The following is a 23,428-nucleotide window of genomic DNA, read 5'->3' on the forward strand; positions in this document are numbered from 1 at the left end:
GGGCGGGGGGGGGGGGGACAAGCAAAAAACAGCCCGTTTTTTGTCAAAAAAGGGCATGCATAACGTTTAGGAGCCTTGCAGAGTACTCCTGGTAGCTGTGGGGCAAAATTGAAAACGGCCCGTTTTTCTCTCATTTCTGCCCTCCCCAGCCCCCAGGAGAACTCTGTAAGCCTCCTAAAGGCTATGCATGACCATTTTGGTGAAGGAGGCGAGATTTCGGGAGGCAAAAAGTGCTGTATTCAGTGTATAAGACGCACCCAGATTTTCAGCCTCTTTTTTGAGGGAAAAGGGTGCGTCTTATACTCCGAAAAAATATGGCATTCAGTAATAGTAATATGAATGTAAGAGTTTAACGTCGGCACGCTGATTCTCCTACCTGCTTGCGTGGCAATTTTTTAAACATCTCCTCTCTCTCTCTTTTCTCTTACTCACAATAGGTTTGGATTGTGACATCGACATCCCGAAGACAATCCAGATGGTACGGAGACAGAGGTCGGGCATGGTGCAAACGGAAGCCCAGTACAAATTTGTCTACATGGCTGTGCAGCAGTTCATCGCAATGCAGCAGAAGGAGCTAGAAGAGGAACAGGTGAAGAACTGGAAACTACCGTATTTTTCAGAGTACAAGACGCACCTTTTCCCCGCCTAAAAGAGGGTGGAAATGTTGGTGCGTCTTATAAGTGGAATACAGCCAATTTTTGGGCTCCTGAAGCCCCGCCCCCACAATTTGCAAAAAAATGGGCCATTTTTCTGAAAAACAGGTGTTTTTGCCTTCCCCCAGCAGCACACTGCAGGCTTCAGCAGGGCTGGAAGAAGGCAAAAACGCTTCTGTTTTTGCAAAAAAACGGTGCATTTTCTGCCCGTTTTTTGCAAAAACGGGGGTGTTTTTGCCTTCCCCCAGCCCTGCTGAAGCCTGTCGAGTGCTCCTGGGGGTTGGGGAGGACAAAAACGTGTTTTTTTTCTTACTTACCTCTTCGAAATCTTGGTGCGTCTTATATGCCGGTGCGTCTTATAGTCTGAAAAATACGGTAACCAAAGAGAGAAGCAACCTGGGATTAAGGAGAAACTTCCTAACAGGCAGGACAATTAACCAGTGGAACAGCTCGCCACCAGAAATTGTGGGTGCTCCATCAGTGGAGATTTTTAAGAAGAGTCCAGACCAGAGGTGTCAAACTGGATTTCTTTGAGGGCCCGATCAGCACTGTAGTTCTCCTCCACGGGCCGGCTTGGGTGGGGGAGACGGGACGGACGCTTCCTGCAGCATCATGCCAGCCAAAACGGGGCACGGGGAGACTGTGCAAGCAGGCCCCGTTTTCAGCCTGGACGTCCTCCCGCAGCACCCTGCCAGCCAAAATGGGGGGGGGGGCTCATACAAACAACCCCGTACCCCTTTTCTGGCTTGAAATGCCTCCTGTGGCCCCCCAGAGGACTACCCCCAGAGATCCGGACCCTACCCACTCTCATGGCCTTCCGAAAGGCTATTAAAACCTGGCTATTCCGGCAGGCCTGGGGCTGTTGACCTCATGACTGAGGTCCAGCCCCGAATCAGATTGGGTGCATGATGTGGTTTTTAATCTGTTTTCCTCTGTTTTTAATTTTTTATATTTTTAAAACTTATTTTCTGTAAGCCGCCCGGAGTCCTTCGGGATTGGGCGGCCTATAAATGTATTAAATCAATCAATCAATCAATCACATGCCCCATTTTGACTGCCAAAGAAAGGCACCGCAGGTTGGTCCTTGGCTATTTCCAGGCCGGCCCCACGGGCCAGATTTAAGCAGCCTGCGAGTCGGATTCAGGAGTCTCCACGTGGCTCGTTTTGGATGGAGGTAAGTACAAGGTGCTTGCGGAGGCTCGGAAAGGTGCGAAAAACAGGTGTAGCGGAAGTTCCAGAAAGCCTCCGGACCCTCGGAAGGGCGAGAACACCCCGTGTGGTGTAGGACAGTGTTTCTCAACCTTGGCAACTTGAAGATGTCCGGACTTCAACTCCCAGAATTCCCCAGCCAGCGAACGCTGGCTGGGGAATTCTGGGAGTTGAAGTCCGGACATCTTCAAGTTGCCAAGGTTGAGAAACACTGGTGTAGGAGATTGAGTAGGCCACGCCCACCCAGCCACGCCCACCATGGTCACGCCCACCCAGCAACTGGGCAGAGAACCGGTTGCTAAAATGTTTGATTGCCCACCCACCCCCCCCACCCCCGGGTATATAAGTCTTAAGTGCTACTGTTATATCTATTGTTACTGCATGCGAGCCTTCCTCATTTCTCAGCCAGAAGACTCAAATCCGGGAATCCCCCCCCCCGGGACACTTACACAACAATTAACCAACGGTGTCAACACCGAACTTGAAAATAAGGATTTCGTCATAGAGCAGAACAGAAAAAAAAATAACAGGAGGATAGCCACAATGAGAGAACGACAGAGTTGGAAGGGACCTTGGAGGTCTTCTAGTCCAACCCCCATCGCTCAAGCAGGAAACTCTATACCCTTTTAGACAAATAGTTTCTTCTTAAAAGCTTCCAGTGTTGGAGCACCCACGACTTCTGGTGGCAAGTGGTTCCACTGGTTAATTATTCTCACTGTCGGGAAATTTCTCTTTAGTTCTTGGTTGATTCTATCCTGGATTAGATAGATAGATAGATAGATAGATAGATAGATAGATAGATAGATAGATAGATAGATAGATAGATAGATAGATAGATAGATAGATAGATAGATAGATAGATAGATAGATAGATAGATAGATGATAGATGATAGATAGATAGATGATAGATAGATAGATAGATAGATAGATAGATAGATAGATAGATAGATAGATAGATAGATAGATAGATAGATAGATAGATAGATAGATTAGTTTCCATCCATGGCTTCTTATCCTGCCTTCAGGTGATTTGGAGAGAATAGCTTGACTCCCTCTTCTTTGGGGCAGCCCCTGAGATATTGGAACGCTGCTATCATGAATAATCATCAAACTTAATGGAATTCTATTTCAGAGATGTCTGCGGAAGGACACGGCTTACTTAAACATCCGGTACTTGCCGATGGAAAACCCCCGAGCCAAACCTCGCCCTGCTTCACCTCGGCTCCAGATAGGGTACGATCCTTTTCTCTCCCCTCCCTTTCCTTCCCCCCCCTAATAGGAATTGCAAGTATTCCTCACCTTACGACCTGATTTTGCAACCTTTCTTTGTCATGGTTGTTAAGTGAATCGCTGCAGTCGTTAAGTGGCTCAGGCAGACGCTAAGTGGGTCTTGTTTTCCACCGTTGATTTTTGCTTGTTAGAAGCTGTCTGGGAAGGTCGTGACCCCGTCTCACACACACACACACACACACACACACACACACACACACACACACACGGGCTGGACAATCATGGTAAATCTATTTTGGTTGCCAAGCATCCAAATTTTGATCATGTAGGTCAGTGTTTCTCAACCTTGGTGACTTTAAGTCCTGTGGACTTCAACTCCCAGAATCCCCCAGCCAGCATAGCTATGCTGGCTGGGGGATTCTGGGAGTTGAAGTCCACAGGACTTAAAGTCACCAAGGTTGAGAAACACTGATGTAGGTGCATGAGCAAAGGGGACACTGGAACGGTCGTAACTGCAAGGACGAGTTTTAAGCCACTTTTTTTCATAACTTTGAACGTCGTTAAAGAATGGTCACAAGTCGAGGACTACCTGTAATTGGGGGGAAAAATGGGTGAAGGAAATAACCAGTAGTCTTTGACTTTTGACCACAACTGAGGCCAATATTCCTGTTGCTAAGAGAGGCATTTGTTAAGTGAGTCTTGCCTCATTTTACAACGGGTGTTAAGTGAATCATTGCTGTTGTTCAGTTAGCCACATGGTCATTAAGTGAACCCACCTTCCCCATTGACTTGTCTTGCCCGTAGGTCGCAAAAGGGGATTGCGTGACCCCGCGACCGTCATAAATAGGAATCAGTGACCGAGCATCTGGATCGCAGGACCGTGGGGATGCTGCAGTGGTCGTAAAGTGTGAAAAATGGTCATAAGTCACTTTTTTCAGCGCCATTGTTAACTTTGAACAGTCACTAAATGAAGCCAACAACTACCTGTACTTCATCTAAGTGGAGATCTGAACTTGCGTGGGGTATGATGGTTATTCCTCACATGCTCCATAATAATAAACTCCATTTAATGGCGATATCTGAAGTGAGTGATGCGGTGGCCTAGAGGTGGAGCTCTCGCCTCATAATCAGGAGGCTATGAGTTCGATCCTAGGTAGAGACAGCTGTTTCTCTCTCTTTGGACACAATGAGAATATATCTGCTGAACAAAACTCCGCACTGGCGACAGGGTAGGGCATCCGGCCAGTAAACGCTCAGCTCCATTCAGTTGCCCAGACTCCACCCCGCAAGGGATTACAAGGTTGTTAAAAGGGGATGAATGGCGATATCTGAAGCTGCCTGTGTCTCAATGTGTTCGGTTGACTAAGCTAGTTGCCCTGTGTAAGCCTGAGATTTTGGACACGGGTTCAAAAGCTCCTCGCCGTTGCTCGTTTTTTTTTTGTAAGGCCGGTTGCTGATTCTTCCTCTTTTATTCCGCAGAGTGGCTGATGAGGAAACGACCTCCGTCTACGAAAACCTGAGTATCAAAACCGCCAAGGTCTCGGGATTCACCAACTCAGGAAGATAGTAGCTATAGAACAGGATGGAGACAGGTGGCTTATAAAGTAGGTAGGCAAGTGTGTCCAGGTGTGTGGTTTTTGTCTCTCGATATGACAGACCGGTGGATCGCATCCCCAAGCACTGCACTCCTCTCCGGAAACCCAGCTCTGTTGAAAAACTCAGTTTCTCCCAGCTACCCCGTTTCAGAATTATTTTTCTTTTAGACTTATCACTGCGCCACGGTGGGGTGGGAGGAACGAAACAATGGCATAGTTTTCCATCTCTGCTTTTATGGATGGGATCAAACTCGTACAACTTCCAAGGTACCGGTGCGACCTGAAAGGACACCAGTTTTATTTCCATCTCAAGGTTTATCGTTGCCTCCTCCAGATACGATGCAGTTTCCGTGTTTAAACTCCCACCTGGATGTCCCATCATGAACGCAACCTTAAGACTCCGTCACTTGTTGCTCTCATTCAGTGGATTTCAACCTGGGCCACTTTAAGAGAGAGGTGGGCTTTCAATTCCCAGAATTCTCCCACCAACCTGCTGATTGGGGAATCCTAGAAGTTTTCTACCTGGGGAATTCTGGGAATCGAAGTCCACAACTTAAAAAATTGTCTAGCTGGAAAAACACTGGTTTAATTTATGCAAAGGGCAAGATATAATTCCTTTTCTTGTTACTCTGTATCCCTCCCCAAGTGTCTCTGGTTCTCTGTAACAGATGTTACAAACTGGGTGTGTATGTATGTATGTATATATATATAAAAGAAATGTATATATATATATATAGTGAAGTAACAAGTGTCTTTGTTTAGAGCAAGGGGGTTTACACCATTGAGCATGGTGACCCGAGAATTCTGGGAGTTGAAGTCCGCACATGCCGGCTGGGGAATTCTGGGAGTTGAAGTCTGCACATGCTGGCTGGGGAATTCTGGGAGTTGAAGTCTGCACATGCTGGCTGGGGAATTCTGGGAGTTGAAGTCCGCACATGCCACCTGGGGAATTCTGGGAGTTGAAGTCTGCACATGCCGGCTGGGGAATTCTGGGAGTTGAAGTCCGCACATGCCGGCTGGGGAATTCTGGGAGTTAAAATCCGCACATGCCGGCTGGGGAATTCTGGGAGTTGAAATCCGCACATGCCAGCTGGGGAATTCTGGGAGTTGAAATCCGCACATGCCGGCTGGGGAATTCTGGGAGTTGAAGTCCACACATGCCGGCTGGGGAATTCTGGGAGTTGAAGTCGACTCGTTCTAAAGTTGTTAAGGCTGAGAAATGTAGTCCCGGAAGGAGAGTTTGACCCTAAAGAAGAATTGTGACCCCAACTACTTTTGTGCATTGTCCAGGAAGATCAGCCCAGGGACTAGTAAAATGTGGAGACCAAAATACAATTCCCAGCATCCATCACCATTAGCTGAGACTGGTGGGACCCCGTAGTGCAGGATTCTCTGCCCCAATCAATACCGTATTTCCCCCAAAATAAGACAGGGTCTTATTTTCTTTTGACCCCCAAAATAAGCGCTTGGCCTTATTTTCAGGGAGGTCTTATTATTTTTGAGGTGCAGGAGGTGGCGAGCGAGGTCACCTCATGGCTGCTGCTGGTTTGTAATATTTTTGGGGAGGGCTTATTTTCGGGGGAGGGCTTATTTTAGCGCATGTGCTCAAAAGTCCAATTGGGTTTATTATCCAAGGAGGTCTTATTTTCAGGGAAACAGGGTAAAAACATTATAATATTGCAAATTCTCTTAGGCCTGAACATGACCTGGTCTTTTACGACAGACAGGCAGAGTTGAAGCTAATACAATACAGGGAGTCCTCGACTTACAACAGTTTATTTAGGGACCGTTCAAAGTTACGACGGCACTGGGAAAAAAGTGACTTATGACCGTTTTTCACACGACCGTCGCAGCATCCTCCGCGGTCACCTAGTCAAAATTCAATCTCTTGGCGACTGATTCATATTGGCGACAGTTGCGGCACCCCAAATTGAGTCATTTTGTGACCTCAAGAACCAGGTGACTGGCTGAACAACATGCAGGGATTCATTTCACCGCCGTGTCAAGAAAGGTCATAAAATGGAGCAAAAATCCACACCTGTCTTGCTTAGCGATGGAAATGTTGAGCTCCATTGTGGTTGTAATTCGAGGACTTAATCCTCTCTCACTGCTCCCCCAGTATCCCCCAGTACTGTTGATATATAATCTCAGTTGCCCCAATATCGTCCCTCCCTCTCTGTCGGTGACGTCTGGTTTCCCCCTTTCTGATCTTCCCCAAGAACGGGCGGAGACAAATATCACCACAATAACAATAAGAACTGTCCCAACACACAATTCAGCGGTATAAAACTGAAATGTTTAATAACAATAGAAAATGAAGTGTCCTCTCCTTTCGCCCAAACGAAACCGGAGGCAGAGGCGAAGTGTTGAGGGTCAGCAAAAGGGGAAGAATGCACAGAGGCCGGTCCATTGTCTCCGATTTGCGTGTCCTTGGAGGGGAAAGCCTTTTGGTTCACTTGCCACGGTCATAATACTCCCCGTGAAGTGTGTTCTCCCCTACATGCAAAATAGGGGTTCTTCTGCACGGACTTTGGCAGTTGAGTCTCGCAAAGCAGGTTGTGGCTGACCCTAGAGCCACTTAGGAGGTGTGGAAGTGGGCACAGGTGTGTTTCAAGTCGACATGACCAAGATGGTGAACTCTCAAGCGTTCACGAGTTGTGTTGTACCAGGTCAACGTGACGGCCCATCAAATCCAACACGATCCTCTAGAACGGACAGGAGAAGTCCACCCCGTCTCCCCGGTTCCTTCCAGAGGAGACTAAGACTCTCGTGGACTTTCTCCCCCTACCCCCCCAATGACCAGTGGTCACCCCACACTAGAGCAGCACCCGTACAACAGCCCCCCGGGGCAATCACGCCACGAGCTTGGTGAGGTCCAGCGTGGGGGCCGGGGTGGTGAGACGGTAAGGCACGTAATTGGGCCGCGGGTACGTGAATTTGTTGAGGCACCTCAAGTTTCCCGTCTTGACGATACACTGGACGGGCCACAGGATGATGCAGAAGAGGATGATGATGAGCACGGAAAGCAGGAGGACGCGTTTCCAGTCGTCGCATATCGAGCAGCGGGAGAGGCGTCCGATGAAACCCTCGGTGGGAGTCTCGGGGACTTCCGGCTTGCTGGGGGCGATGTCGATAGTGACGTAGGTGTGGGCGTGCTCGGGATCGGAGCACTGTCGGCAACACAGCTTGGTCCCTTCCATCCAGAGGCTTTTCTCCTTCTGGAGTTCCGGCGGTAAGGTGGCCATCAGCTCTTTGCACGTCTGGAGGCCCGGCGCGCCTTCCAGCGGGATCTCGGTCAGCTGCCTGCAGAAGGGGCACGGGAGCTGGTCTTCCACCCTGTTGGGTGGCAGGGCGGCCGTCAGCCGGGCCAAACACTCCAAGCAGAAGGTGTGTTGGCACTGGAGGACCTTGGGCGTCTTGAAGAGGTTGTCGTAGGTGTTGAAGCAGATGGAGCATTCGATCGGCGAGGTGGGCCGTTCCGTTGGGGAGCCCAGCCTGGTCTTCCCGTCGATGGGGGAGTTCAAGGGAGACCCCAGAGGCGAACACACGGCGGGCCTGTTTTCCGCAGAGGGAGACATGATCACGATCGGATTGAGCGGGATGTGTCTCTCGCGGGGGTCTGCCGGGATTGGACTTTGGGGAGACGAGGGAGGCGATTCTGGCACTTCAGTGTGCCAGATCTGGGTTAAGCAGGACATGACGGAACCTGGGGGAATAAGAAAATGGGATGAATATTAAGCCAACACGGAGTCATCCTACATCAGTATTTCTCAAATCAGAGGAACTTTAGGTCAGATGGACTTCAACTCCCAGAATTCCCCAGTCAGCCCGGGAATGCTGGGAGTTGAAGTCCACCCATGCTGGCTGGGGAATTTGGGGAGTTGAAGTCCGCCCATCTTTAAAAGTTTCCAAGGATGAGAAACACTGCCGTAGACGTTTATTTCCTAAATCTTTCTAAGACTCCACCCCTTTCTTCTTCTCCAAAACTTCCTTAACCTTGAATAAAAATCCACAAGTTCTTCACTTGTCCAGAAGAGCAACTGGAAACCGGGAACTCCAACACTTGAGAATTTCCCCCCCCCTCCTCAAAAACACCAAGAAAGAGCTGCGTAAAAAGAGGAAAAATAAAATAAAATCACACGTACCCCAGCCGGTGCTTCTCCTAATTTGAGAAGGCAGGAGCGTTGCTGTCTCCATGAAATCCACAAGGGATCTCGGGGGGGTCCCAGGTAGAGACCCTGTTTGCTAGGGGGGGCAGAGTTGGCTGGCTGCACGCAAAGCCTAAGACAAACCAGAATACGAGTCTGTTCAGGATGATAGGGAGATAGCGGATGCCAGCGTGGCTAAACTCCCATGCAATCTGCCCTTTGTTGTGTTTTTAGGAGCTGAAGCAAACAATGAGCTGCGAAGCTTTGCTCTACACACACACACACACACACACACACACACACACACACAAACCTCTTCCCAGCTTTGGGACTACCACACCTGACCCCAAACCTTAAGGGAAGCCTCTTGTCTTGTTTTTTTCTTGGACGTCCAGGAAAAAAACCCAGCATTTTCCTCTTTTGTGGGATTGCTGGAATTTGTCAGATTATCCAAGGGGACCGAGATGTGAGATCGTCCCAAAACGAGGACCAGTTTTCTGATTCTCCCGCAAAGAGATTTACATCCCTCCAGCCAGCCATTGGAAGAGCATCCTTCTGCTGTTTTACAACACACGTGCCTTCCAAATATATAAATAAATGTTATTTCCACCGTCGGCTTGCAAAGAAGACACACAGGCGAAAAACAGCTCCGATGTTGGCAGATTTTTTTCCCCCAGTTCTATTTTAATTTGGCTTTGCTAGGTTTTTTTTCCCCACCACGTTGCAAGCATGATCAAGCAAAAAAAACCACAGAGGGGGGAATTTCCTGATTCTCATAATCTCGCCATAATCTGACCGCACCTCTCCTTTCATCTCATTCTGAATAGGAACTACGGGTCGTATTAAATCCCCAGCCAATTGCGCTAACCGCTTGTTTTTTTATTTTATTTTATGGCGTGTTTAATTTCTCAGAACCTGGCACTTGTCTAAAGGAGCTGCGAGCCCCATATTTGGGGGCAGAAGGCAAAAGCTGGGATTTAAAAAAAAATCCTTATTTTTATTTTGCGATTCTTCCAATTCCCTCTTAACTCCCAGGAAATCCAGCTGGGAAGTTAACCACAACAAACTTAAAAGTTTGAAAGCTCCGTCGGTTGCGTTTGAAGTTTGAGCCCAACTCTTTACTTTTTAAAACTGGAAACTTTACTAGAGAGAGCAACTTCTAAGAAATCGAGAAATGCAGATTTGGCAGAGTCTAGTGAAGAGAAGGACCAGGAGAGACAGGAGAGCATCTTCCAATATTTGAGGGGCTGCCCCAGAGAGGAGGGGGTCAACCTATTTTCCAAAGCATCCAAAGGCCAGACAAGGAATAATGATGGATGCAAACTGACCAAGGAGAGATTCAATCTAGAAATAAGGAGGCATTTTCTGACAGTGAGAACAATCAACCCATGGAACAGAAGTTGCCTTCGGAAGTTGTGGGAGCTTCATCCCTGGAGGCTTTCAAGAAGAAACTGGACTGTCATTTGTCAGAAATGGTAACAGGGTCTCCTGCTTGGGCAGGGGGTTGGACTAGATGACCTACAAGGCCCCTTCCAACTCCGGTTATTCTATATTCAAATCTCGCCGTCCGAAAAGCATGGAAAGGCAGCAAAATTTGCAAGCTAGCGTGCACTTTAAACCCCAAATGGGTGGTGGTATGATGGAGATGGTGGGTAAACTAATTGGTGCGTCTGTTGCCCCCAAACCAGTAAAACTGGTTTCTGAGCCAGGCTGCTCTGGAGAATGTAAAAGCCACCCTAAAGAAACTGAGTCACCCATGTCATTTCCCCAAATAAGTCGGCGTGATGTTTTTCATTCAGAGGATGGAGTTTACTAGTGCTCAATTTTGCTAGGAAAAAGCTTACAGCATTGTTACGGACTTCGAAATTGGGGTTGTTTTTTTTTTTCTTCAAATGGATCTGTGGAAGGAATTGATAAGGGGCAAAAACATCCTGGACTTTCCTAAAAGTTTCCTAAAAGTTTTAGGCCTGCAAAAAAAAAAAAAACAACCCTCCAAAAAAGCCACTTTCCGTCCTTGAAGAATTGCTCCTCAATCCCATCGCAAAATCTCCCCCAAGCGGCGTTTGAATTCAACTAGTCTTGATTTCGGCTGAAAGTTGCCGTTGGAGGGAGCTCGCTCTTCTTCCAGATACCCCATTGCGATCCCCCCTCATTTTGTTTTTCTAAGAAGAGGTCTCCTTCCAGGAGATCAACCTCCCCCCTCTCAAACAGGAGGATCCTCCAGTAGTTTTATCCATCCATCTTCACGGTATTAAACCCATGCCCCAAAGCAAACGGATTAGAATCAGAATAACAGAGTGGGAAGGGACCTTCGAGGTCTTCCAGTCTAACCCCCTGCCTAGGCAGGAAAACCCTACACCAATTCAGACAAATGGTTGTCCAACATCTCCTTTAAAACTTCCAGTGTTGGAGCATTCACAACTTCTGGAGGCAAGTTGTTCCACTGATTCATTGTTCTCACTGCCAGGAAATTCTTTCTTAGCTCTAGCTTGCTTCTCTCCTTGATTAGTTTCCACCCATTGCTTCTTGTCCAGGTGCTTTGGAGAATAGGTTGACTCGCTGTTATTAATATTGGAACACGGCTATCATATCTCTCCTAGTCCTCCTTTTCATTAAGCTAGACAAAATCCAGTTCCTGCAACCGTTCTTCCTATGTTTTAGCCTCCAGTCCCCTAATCCTCTTCGTTGCTCTTCTCTGCACTCTTTCTAGAGTCTCCACATCTTTTTGACATTATTATTTTTAAATAAAATGCAGAACCTTTTCCTTTGTTCATAAAGCCCTGGAGATATTCGTCCTACTGGCAGGGACCGGTGTGTCTCTGCACGAGTCCCATGCCTCCTCTAGCCACATCCTTTTTGAAGTCACACAATTGCCATGCTTGGAGTGATTAAGTCACCACGCGCCCGGATGTTTGTCAAAAGCTCTTTCCAGAGGTGGAGCCTTCCAATTATTTTAACACCCAGGGATTTCTCTGAACAGAGGTGTGCCGCCTTTTGCCTTCCAGCCAACGTGATTGAAACACGCGCCGAAGGTGGCAGAACTAGGAGCGAGCTCCCCTCCAAGCTATCTCAAGAGATTGTCATTCCACAACCACGCTCGGGAAAAATGCTCGGAGGCTTGCTGGCATAACCAGTTGTGGTTGAAGTTTTATCACCGTTGTTAAATCAGCATCTCCCTGCCTCTTTGTGTTTCATTAGAACTGGAGGGGCAATCCTTGAGTTGCGACGGCCCTCGGAACCGGAGAGCTTCCGTCACTAAGCGATGCAGTCATTAAATTTTGCTCGCAAAAACGAATTTGGCTTTCCCCGTTGACTTTGCTTGTCGACGGGGAGGTCAGAAAACGGTGACAAACCACCACCACCACCACCCCCGGGACGCCTCAACCATCATACATACATGTTGACTGCCAAACACCTGGATTCTGGTCATGTAACCACAGAAATGGTCATAAACGCAAGGACTTGTCTTAAGTCACTTTCCCCCCCCCCCCAAATTGTAACTTTGATCATTAAGCAAGGTAGAGGATGACCCGTGGAGATTCTGGGCTGCAAAACTCCAACTAGACACTAGGTGGCTGAAAAGCATTTGAGATCCACATCTCTCTGCTGCCCCTAGTGGTCATCTGGAGTTTTGCAGACCTTTTTAAAAAAATAAAAATAAATAAACTGCTTTTACGCAAACGCCAGATCTCTTATAACCAAGTTATCGATCCGGGAGTGAATTCCTCCTGAAAAAGTCACAGAAAATCCACTCTTCTACAGATGTAAAGAAAGATGTGTACCTGTTTTAAACTAAAATTAAAAAACATTTATTAAAAAAAAAGAAAAAAGAAAATCCACTCTTTGGGATCTAAACCCAAGAATAAAACTTGGGAGAACATTTTGACTGATTTTAAGCTATGATTACGCAAATTTATTAATCACAGATTTTAAGATTTATGACCGAAAGGCACCTACTTGAAGCATGAATAATATGTAAAAGAGAATATCCTAGGAACAAATCAAAAGATAAAAAGATATATATATATATATATATTCTCAATCTCAATCTCTGGTAAATTCCCCATCTTTATGGAATTTCTTTCCCCACCTGCTCAAAGCCACTTGAAAAGCAAACTCACCTGTCTTGAGTTGGGAGATCCTAGAAGCAGCAATGCATGTTTTAAAAGCTTCTGGCTTTTTTTTTTTTTTTTAAATAAAATAGTTTCCCTTTTCCTTCCTTCAAACCAAGGAGAAAAACAGCTCCATCTAAGAGATGGGAAACCTGCGGGAGAGAAATCCCACAGCAGCCAACAAGATCTTCCCCCAAAGCAGCACTGCTCACATCACCTGGGCTGAGAAATCTTTTATAGCTTCTGGTCTTCCAGGTGACTGCATGGTTCTTACCTGTCTCGACCAGGTGTGGCTGCTGCGCTTGGGATTGGCTGGCTTTTCAGGAGGGGGCGTGGCTTTTTATGTTGACAAACAGGACTGGCTGGAGCAGCTTCTGGACAGCAGGAAACATCCCAAGTCTACTTCCGAAGAGTGGAGAAATAAAGGCCAAGGAGCTGGTTTGGTCTTGTTTGAAGTGGTTTTAGATAAGATCCCCTATTGGAGATACGTGTTTTCTGGCTGGAAAAAATTCTCAGGAATCGGTTTGAATCCATTCCAGTGGAACCCTTCGCTGTGATTTCTGTTCAGCCCTGGAAATAGATAGATAGGTAGGTAGGTAGGTAGGTAGGTAGGTAGGTAGGTAGGTAGATAGATAGATAGATAGATAGATAGATAGATAGATAGATAGATAGATAGATAGATAGATAGATAGATAGATAGATAGATAGATAGATAGATAGATAGATATAGAGAGATAGAGAGATGAGAGATAGATAGAGAGATAGATAGATATACAGAGGGATAGAAAGATAGATAGATAGCTAGATATAGATAGATAGATAGATAGATAGATAGATAGATAGATAGATAGATAGATAGATATGATAGATAGAGAGATAGAGAGATGAGAGATAGATAGATAGATAGATAGATAGATAGATAGATAGATAGATAGATAGATAGATAGAGATACAGAGGAATAGAAAGATAGATAGATAGATGATAGATAGATAGATAGATAGATATGATAGATAGAGAGATAGAGAGATAGAGAGATGAAAGATAGATAGATAGATAGATAGATAGAGATACAGAGGGATAGAAAGATAGATAAATAGATAGATAGATAAATGATAGATAGATAGACAGATAGATATAGATAGATAGATAGATGATAGATGATAGATAGATAGAGATAGATAGATCAATAGATAGATAGATAGATATAGATGATAGATAGATAGATGATAGATAGATAGATATGATAGAGAGATAGAGAGATGAGAGATAGATAGATAGATAGATAGATAGATAGATAGATAGATAGATAGATAGATAGATAGATAGATAGAGATACAGAGGGATAGAAAGATAGATAGATAGATAGATGATAGATAGATAGATATGATAGATAGATAGAGAGATAGAGAGATGAGAGATAGATAGAGAGATAGATAGATAGAGATACAGAGGGATAGAAAGGTAGATAGATAGATGATAGATAGATAGATAGATATAGATGATAGATAGATAGATGATTGATAGATAGATAGATAGATATAGATAGATAGATAGAGATAGATAGATAGATAGATAGATAGATAGATAGATAGAGATAGATGATAGATGATAGAGATAAATGATAGATAGATAGAGATAGATGATAGATATAGATAGATGATAGATAGACAGACAGACAGACAGACAGACAGACAGACAGACAGACAGACAGATAGATAGATATATTCCCACTCCCTTTCTAAAATTGTTCTTTCACACGCGAAAGAGAAGGGAGGGAATGGGAGGGAAAAACAGGAAGGAAAGAGCTGGCTTGTTAGGACTATCGTACTCTGCAAAAGTAAATGATTAACGTTTTATGGGATGACTTAAATAAACTTTAAAACATGGGAAAAGAACGTAGAAGGCGCAAAATCTTGCTGAAAAATACCCCGAAGTCAGAGGAAATGAAGACCTGCCTAACAGTGGCGTGAATCCTATTAATTATATTCAATGAAAAGAAGGACCAGGGGAGACAGGATAGCAGTCTTCCAATATCTCAGGGGCTGCCACAAAGAAGAGGGAGTCAAGCTATTCTCCAAGGCACCTGAGGGCAGGGCAAGAAGCAATGGGTGGAAACTAATCAAGGAGAGAAGCAACTTAGAACTGAGGCGAAATTTCCTGGCAGTGAGAACAATCAATCAGTGGAACAGAAGTTGCCTCCAGAAGTTGGGAATGCTCCAACACTGGAAGTTTTTAAGAAGATGTTGGATAACCCTTTGTCTGAAATGGTACAGGGTTTCCTGCCTAGGCAGGGGGTTGGACTAGAAGACCTCCAAGGTCCCTTCCAACTCTGCTATTGTATTGTATTGTAATTTAATGTCCGTCTCCATAAAACACAACTCCAGGTTGTCTTTAGCCTCTCCATCCAAACCTGGTTTGATTTTGGAGAAGCAAAACCCAGCTGCCATGTTTTGGATTTTGATGTTAGGATAGAAAAAAAATAGCATCTTTTAACTCCTGCTTGGGACGCAGTGGCTCAGTGGCTAAGACTCTGAGCTTGTCGATCAGAAAGTTCGGCAGTTCAGTAGTTCGAATCCCTAGCGCTGCGTAGCGGAGGGAGCTCCCGTGACTTGTCCCAGCTTCTGCCAACCTAGCAGTTCGAAAGCATGTAAAAAAACGGAAGTAGAAAAATAGGAACCACCTTTGGTGGGAAGGGAACAGTATTCCGTGCGCCTTCGGGAGTTGAGTCCTGCTGGCCACATGACCACAGAGACGTCTTCAGACAGCGCTGGCTCTTCAGCTTTGAAACGGAAATGAGCATCGCCCTCTAGAGTTGGGAACGACTAGCACATATGTGGGAGGGGAAACCTTTATCTTTTCCTTTTAACTCCTGTTTAAGTTCCCGAGGACTCCATGGGTGTGGAAGTATAGGTAGTTCTCGGTTTACGACCACAATTGCGTCCAAAAGTCCTGTGGTTAAGCGAGACATGGGTTCAGTGAGTTTTGCCCCATTTCCCAACTTTTCTTGCCACCGTTGTTAAATGAACCACTGCCGTAGTTAAGTTAGTCCTGTGGTCATTAAGTGAATCGGCTTCCCTGTTGGCTTGGCTTATCAGAAGGTCACAAAATGAGGATCGCATGAGCCCGGGGATACTGCAACCGTCATAAATATGAACCGACTGCCAAGCGGCTGGATTTTAATCACATGACCATGGGGAATGCTGCAACGGTCGTAAAGTGTGAAAAACGGGTCACACGTCGCTGTTTTCAGCGCCGTTGGAACCGTCCCTAAATGAACTGCCGTGAGTCGAGGACCAGCTGTCGTTTGCCGTGGTCCGTTTCTGGATTTTATTTATTGTGGCTTCCTGATCTGGTCTGCAGTTAGTGGATTTCCTAGTGGTCTCCTTTCCATCTCCCAAACTCTGCGCGGCGTTTCCAGATTAGCCAGGGCTGGTTCGGTGTTTGCCGTGTAGCTGGGCCTTCTGCCAGATTCCATATCAAACTCTTGAGTGGCCAATATTAACACAAGGGCCCGTATCTGAGATCATTTGATTATTGATTATTGATTTGTCCTCCCCTGATCCATTAATTGAGGGGGGGCGGGGGCTATTGGAATGACAAACAGGCACCCCCGAAGTCCCTTCGACTTCCTGAAACTTCTATCAAAGTCTCTCTTCACAGATCTTAAGGACTAGAAACTTGTGTTCATTGCTTTCTAGCTGGAAAAAAAAGAAGATTTTTTTAAAAAGCGGGGATATTCCCCAGAAAGAGCCCAAAACCTCTACTTTGAAAAATCCTGCCAGGACATTAAAAAAAAAAAAAAAACCCTCTTTGCTTGATGGCCTTGATGTTTCCTAGAGACCCCCGTTGCAGGGATATTCATGTAGGGAGGCGGTGTTACGCTTTCCGAACAGCTGTTCATACATCTGGGGAGGATATTCAGTGACCGAGCAGACTCAATTTTGTGTTTATGAAAAAGATCGTTCTAACCGGAGGACGAGGAATGACTTGGGAGTGTTTATTCCTTGCTTTCAGGACCCTCGCATGGCTGGGGGAAAAAAATCTGAATTATTTTATGGGGGGTTCTCTCCGTGGACTGGGGGTGCCCCTCTCGCCGTCATTTGGACTTTGGACTCAGGATGATGGGCATTGCAATCTCAGACCATGCCACTTTAGAATAGAATAGAATAGGAATGGAATGGAATGGAATAGAATAGAATAGAAGAAAATGGAATAGAATAGAAATAGAAATAGAATAGCATAGGAGAGAATAGAATAGGAGAGAATGGAATGGAATGGAATGGAATAGAATAGAATAGAATAGAATAGAATAGAATAGAATAGAATAGAATAGAATAGAATAGAAGAAAATAGAAGAAAATAGAAGAAAATGGAATAGAATAGAAATAGAATAGCATAAGAGAGAATAGAATAGAATAGGAGAGAATGGAATGGAATGGAATGGAATAGAATAGAATAGAAGAAAATGGAATAGAATAGAATAGAAATAGCATAGCATAGCATAGCATAGGAGAGAAGAGAATAGGAGAGAATAGGAGAGAATAGGAGAAAATGGAACGGAATGGAATAGAATAGAAATAGAATAGAAATAGAATAGAATAGAAATAGAGTAGAATAGCATAGCATAGGACAGAAGAGAATAGAATAGAAATAGAAATAGAACAGAATAGCATAGGACAGAATAGAATATAATAGAATAGAAATAGAATAGGAGAGAATAGAATAGCATAGGAGAGAATAGAACAGGAGATAATGGAATAGAATAGAATAGAATAATAGAATTGGAAGGGACTTTGGAGGTCTTCTAGTCCAACCCCCTGCTTAGGCAGGAAACCCTACACCACTTCAGACAAATGGCTATCCAACCTCTTCTTAAAAACGTCCAGTGTTGGAGCATTCACAACTTCTGGAGGGCAAGTTGTTCCACTGATTGATTCTCCTCACTGTCAGGAAATTTCTCCTCAGTTCTAAGTTGCTTCTCTCCGTGATCTTGTAGAGATCAAATCTCGTAGATTTTTTTTTTTTTTTTACTACTACCAGTGGGGGTTCAGGAAGCCTCCCGTTCCCAGAATCCCCCCGATTGGCCCCTCGGGAGAGAATTCTGGGATATCTACCCCTTCGCCTCCCAGCATTCCCTACCGCTGAGACTTCTGGGAGTTGAAGTCCCGTCCCACCCCTCCACTTTAAAAGGAGCAGGCGAGGCGAACAACTGGTTTCCCACCAACCGCCTTGGGATGGCTGAGCGTTGATTCAGCATTTCTGCCGGCAGACTCATTAAAACCGCGCGAGGCTCTTTTAATTGGCCTTTGCGCCTCCGTCTTAACTGCGCTCCTGCTGCGATTATGATTATGTAAGAATTACCGGGTGCGCTTGGCAGGGCACAAGGCCGATGAAGTCATGCCACCTTCGCCGTTTAAGGGATGAGTCACCAGCCCCATTTCCCAATTTCAGGAATAGCCAGCATTCTCCTGGGGTTGACATCAGCTCTTTTTCCCAGGCAATTATAAGTCAGCCGACAATGATTTGCCGCTCCCGGAGAATGGAGGAACGGAACGCAGCCACCATCAAAGCAAAGCCTTTGCGGCGAAGGCACCTGTTGGATTTCTGCCTGGCCTGCATTTAAAAGAGCAGAGACGCCCACTGCAGCTAACTGGCTTGTACCTAAACCGTCCCTAGTGTTAGAGGACTTCACTCTGTTCCCCAAAGGGGCTTTTTCAAACGGCAACTGGGCTTCCTTCGGTTGTTTTTTTTCTTGAAAAGGTTTCACTTCTCATCCCAAGGAGCTTTCTCAGTTCTTGGAGCTCTTTCGGATGAGAAGCGAAAATGTTTTCAGGGTTGGTGGGGAAGCAAAAAAAGTCTAGTTCTGTTTTTAAAAGCACTTTTGGGACAACCAAAATATGGATAATTGAGAATTCCCATAAACTTCGCTGTGTGTCTTTCCAACCAAGCTGGTTTTCTGTGAAAAAGTTCTTTTGTTGTGGCCCGCCAGTGGCCAGGGGAGCTGGCCGCAGACTCAAACAATAAGGAGGTTGGGAAGGAACCTGGCCAGTCCTGAGTCTGGGGAAGGCTCGGATGAGGACTCTGTGTCGGAGGCAGAGAGTGGGCCAGAGCTGTATGCCAGTTATCAGCTGCCTTCAGAGTCAGACATCAGTGAGGCAGAAGAACAGCTGGAGCCTGTTCCCAGTGTGTGCATGTGCAGAGTGGCCAGACAAAGGGAGCAGCTAAAGAACAAGGGTCGACTTGGGAGTAAGGCCACAGATGGACGGTGAATGGCCCCTCCCATAGGGAATAAAAGAGGAGCGAAAGGGGAGTGGAGTTTGCAGGAGATCATTAGTTTGCTTCATTGGTTCATGACTCTCCGAGACTCCTGACCAAATTCTGCAGATATCAGCCTGGCAGCTCTCCAAGCCAGATAAGGTCTGTGACCGTAAATCCTCCCTGGAAAGACTTTGCTGGATGTGAATGAGCAGAATTCACAGTCAATTAATAAGAGGGGTTTTTTTTGTCAGGACCAGGAGTTTGCTTCATGCTCTTGGGAAGCCTCGCCCAGAACAGCCTTCTCTGTGGTGGCTCCCTAGAATATCATCTCCACAGAGAAGAGATGGGTCCCCACTCTTTCGTAAAGCTCTGAAGACCTAATTCTGCCAAAGAGCCCGAGAAAGAATGGAGCCTATAAAGAGGATTGTTTGACTTCATCACCAAGTGGGTGGCAACATATCGTTTTTCATTCCTTTAATTGGGTTTTTATTAGTTTCAAGCCGCCCAGAATCACTGAAAGTGAGTGCGTGGCAATATAAACCTTGTAAATAAATAAAACCTAATTTTTCCTCCAATCAGCGCCTGGAATTTGAGCAACAAAGAGGATTAGTGGCTAAAACATATGAAGAACGGTGGAACTGGGTATGGCTAGTTTAATGAAAAGAAGGACTAGGGGAGACATGATAGCAGCGTTCCAATATCTCAGGGGTTGCCCCAAAGAAGAAGGAGTCAAGTTATTCTCCAAAGCACCTGAGGGGAGGACAAGAAGCAATGGGTGGAAACTAATCAAGGAGAGAAGCAACTTAGAACCAAGGAGAAATTTCCTGATAGTAAGAATAATTAATCAATGGAACAGTTTGCCTCCAGAAGTTGTGAATGCTCCAACACTGGAAGTTTTTAAGAAGATGTTGGATAACCCTTTGTCTGAAGTGGTGTAGGGTTTCCTGCCTAGGCAGGGGGTTGGACTAGAAGACCTCCAAGGTCCCTCCAGCTCTGTCCTTCTGCATTCTTTAAATTTGAATAAGAACAAAGGAGAAAGAAAAAAAACAGACAGCAGGGAGCATTCAATTGGGCCTTGTTTGGTTTATCGAGTTTCACATTCCTGCACTCAAAATGTCCTTTTTATCTTGGAATTCAGCCCCCAAGGGCCGGCCCTAGGCTAAGCAGTCAAGACTGAGGCCTTCAAAACCCAGAGGCCCTTCAGCTATAATAATTCACGAAAAAGAATTTGGTGTGAAGGAAGCAGTAAATTGGAGGTGCACATATTTGGCTGGAACCACAAAGAATGTACTTTTATCTGTCTCCCAACCACGTGCTTCGGTAATCAGACATAAGGAGTGGGAAGACAAAAACTTTTGACATGCCCAGAAGCCCTTCTAAACAGAGACTTGGTTTTTTTTATTTTTTGCTCTAGGCAAGATGTCAATCAAAGCCCTTCTCGGCCAGCCGGAGTTCAGCTCCACTCAGTTCTGATTCAGATCAAAAGCACAGACTTGGGTGCCAGAAAAACCATCCGGTCAATCCCACTGAGACCATCTCATCTAGCTGGTTCAAACTTAGAGGGTGAGAATTCGCATAAACTTCACTGTGTGTCTTTCCAACCAAGCTGGTTTTCTGTGAAAAAGTTCTTTTGTTGTGGCCCGCCAGTGGCCAGGGGAGCTGGCAGCAGATTCGGACAGTGAGAAGGTTGGGGAGGAAGATGGGCCAGTCCTGGAGTCTGGGGAAGGCTCGGAGGAGGGCTCTGTGTCGGAGGCAGAGAGGGGGCCAGGGCCGTATGCCAGTCATCAGCTGCCTTCAGAGTCAGACAGAGGGAGAAGAACAGCTGGAGCCTGTTCCCAGTGTGAGTTGCCAGACGAAGGGAACGGCTAAAGAACAGGGGTCGACTTGGGAGTAAGGCCACAGGTGGACGGTGAATGGCCCCTCCCAGAGGAGATAAAAGAGGAGCAAAAGGGGAGTGGAGCTTGCAGGAGACCATTAGTTCGCTTCATTGGTTCCTGACTCTCCGAGACTCCTTGCCAAAGTTTTGCAGTTCTCTTCCTGGCAGCTCTCCGAGGCCAGATAAGGTCTGTGACCGTAAATCCTCCCTGGAAAGACTTTGCTGGAGGTGAATGAGCAGAATTCACAGCCATTTCATAAAAGGGGTTTTGCAGGGACCCGGTGTTTGCTTCCTGTTCTTGGGAAGCCCAGGTCAGATCAGGAAGCAAGGGAAACTTGGCTTGCCTCCCGTCAGGGCGCACGGGTGCCAAGCGTAACCCTTCTGAATGCATCTCCGAAAAGGATGCGTGGGGAGAGGCAAGGTGCCAACTAAGGAGCGCATGAGTCCAGACATGCTAATTGCCTTCTGAACTATGGAGGGAATGCGCCTCACACGGAGAGAGAGAGAAACTCTTTTGGAAGCCGGTGAGTCCCGTGATCGCCCAACGCACCTGTGAGCAACTGCCCGCTGACACCGTCCTGCTTAACGAGACAAAATTAGTCAGCCGAGCTCATTAGCAAGGGAGGAGAAGGAGAAGGCAAGGCTCTTTCATGCTGGAGATGCAAGGATGGGTGGTTGGTTTTTTGACCCACGCTTCAAAGTTGGGCAGAGAGGTATTGCGCTGAGCTTCATCATGGGGGGGGCTCATTCCGGTCCCCAAAACTTGCAAACCTCGTCCCCCTTTGAGGCTGGGAAGGCATGGATTGATCGGGGGTCCACAAAGTGGCTTTATATCATAAGAGAATGATACATCACTTATGCCTTTTATGCACACTGGGAGCTTATGCACTGAAGACAAATTTCTGGTGTGCCCAATCACACTTGATCTCTCTATCTCTCTATCTCTCATCTATCTATCTCTCTCTCTCTCTCTCTCTCTCTCTCTCTCTCTCTCTCTCTCTCTCTCTCTCTCTCTCTCTATCTATCTATCTATCTATCTATCTATCCAATCTACCTATCTAGTCTACCTACCTGTCTGTCTGTCTGTCTGTCTATCTGTCTATCTGTCTATCTGTCTGTCTATCTATCTATCTATCTATCTATCTATCTATCTATCTATCTATCTATCCATCCATCCATTCAATCTACCTACCTACCTGATCTATTGATTATCCTCTATCTAATCAACCGACCTACCTATATCTATCTATACCTACCTACCTACGTACCTATCTATCTGTCTCTGTCTGTCTGTCTGTCTGTCTGTCTATGTTTGGAATGTTTATTATAATTTTATTATAATTTATAGGCCGCCCTTTTCCCTGAGGGGACTCAGGGCGGCTTACAAAAGGTGGTCTATCTATCTATCTATCTATCTATCTATCTATCTATCTATCTATCTATCTATCTATCTATCGTCTATATCTATCTTTCTATCCATCCAAACTACCTATCTAGTCTACCTACCTACCTACCTACCTATCTGATCTATCAATCTATTGATCCTCTATCTATCTAATCGACCTACCTACCTAGTTATGTCTATCTATATCTACCTGTCTGTCTGTCTGTCTGTCTGTCTGTCTGTCTGTCTGTCTGTCTATCTATCTATCTATCTATCTATCTATCTATCTATCTATCTATCTATCTATCTATCTATCTATCCATCCCTACCTACATATATATACACATACATACATATACATACATACATACATACATACATACATATATATCTGTGTCAGTCTGTGTCTGCCTGCCTGCCTGCCTCTCTATATCTCTCTACCTACCTATCTCTCTACCTACCTACCTAGTTATGTCTATATCTACCTACCTACCTACCTACCTACCTACCTACCTACCTACCTACCTACATCTCGTTCTGTCTCTCTCCCCCTCCCTCCCTCCCCCCCTCTCTCAGTATAAATATAATAAAATATAGTTAGGGGGAAAAAACATAAACCAGAGCTGTAAAGCATGTTCCGAAGCCTGTGTAGAAAATCCAAGGTGTAGAATTTTTTTTTAAAAAAATGCATTCAGGAATAATATCTTGCTCCAAATAAGGCAGGGAACAAATTAGGGACAAAATCCATATTGGAGGATCGGTTGTCAGTCGGCTTGATAAAAGAATCAAAGGAATCGATGGCCTGAGAAGTCATCGGGAGTCGCCGCATCTCACCAGCCATGTCCATGGCCCTGAGGCTGTTTTTCCTGTGTCGCCAAAGGGGGGGGGTTGGACTAGATGACCTTTGAGATGCCCTTTGACTCCATTTGGCAAAATTCTTTTCTGCTGGAGTAGTCTGGAT

General features: G+C 45.7%; 2 protein-coding genes across 2 annotated transcripts in view; one reads left to right on the top strand and one right to left on the bottom strand.

Moving 5' to 3' along the window:
- LOC106556002 (tyrosine-protein phosphatase non-receptor type 11) overlaps positions 1–4,828 on the top strand; it is a 41,779-nt gene extending 36,951 nt beyond the window's left edge. Inside the window, exons 13-15 of the mRNA XM_087702083.1 lie at positions 438–589; positions 2,996–3,096; positions 4,573–4,828. Coding sequence (XP_087558209.1) covers positions 438–589; positions 2,996–3,096; positions 4,573–4,660 — 341 coding nt within the window. The 3' untranslated portion in view covers positions 4,661–4,828. The remainder of the gene's footprint in view (positions 1–437; positions 590–2,995; positions 3,097–4,572) is intronic.
- Positions 4,829–7,540: 2,712 nt separating this feature from the next.
- RNF223 (ring finger protein 223) lies at positions 7,541–8,885 on the bottom strand. Its single transcript, XM_087702377.1, has 2 exons — positions 8,834–8,885; positions 7,541–8,394 (listed from the first exon to the last, which is right to left on the bottom strand). The coding sequence occupies exons 1-2, from the start codon at positions 8,883–8,885 to the stop codon at positions 7,541–7,543; spliced, it is 906 nt and encodes a 301-aa protein (XP_087558503.1).
- Between the last annotated feature and the right edge of the window lie 14,543 nt (positions 8,886–23,428).

Source organism: Thamnophis sirtalis, unplaced genomic scaffold (genome assembly GCF_051295495.1).
Source record: "Thamnophis sirtalis isolate CommonGarterSnake01/CBP01778 unplaced genomic scaffold, rThaSir2_p1.2 scaffold_15, whole genome shotgun sequence".
Lineage (NCBI taxonomy): Eukaryota > Metazoa > Chordata > Lepidosauria > Squamata > Natricidae > Thamnophis > Thamnophis sirtalis.

Bases quoted from the DNA above. Each gene is read 5' to 3' on its own strand.
- RNF223 (XM_087702377.1), bottom strand. From the start codon at position 8,885: ATGGAGACAGCAACGCTCCTGCCTTCTCAAATTAGGAGAAGCACCGGC. The intron at 8,395-8,833 runs GTACGTGTGATT...TTATTCCCCCAG, and splicing joins TAGGAGAAGCACCGGCTGGG to GTTCCGTCATGTCCTGCTTA.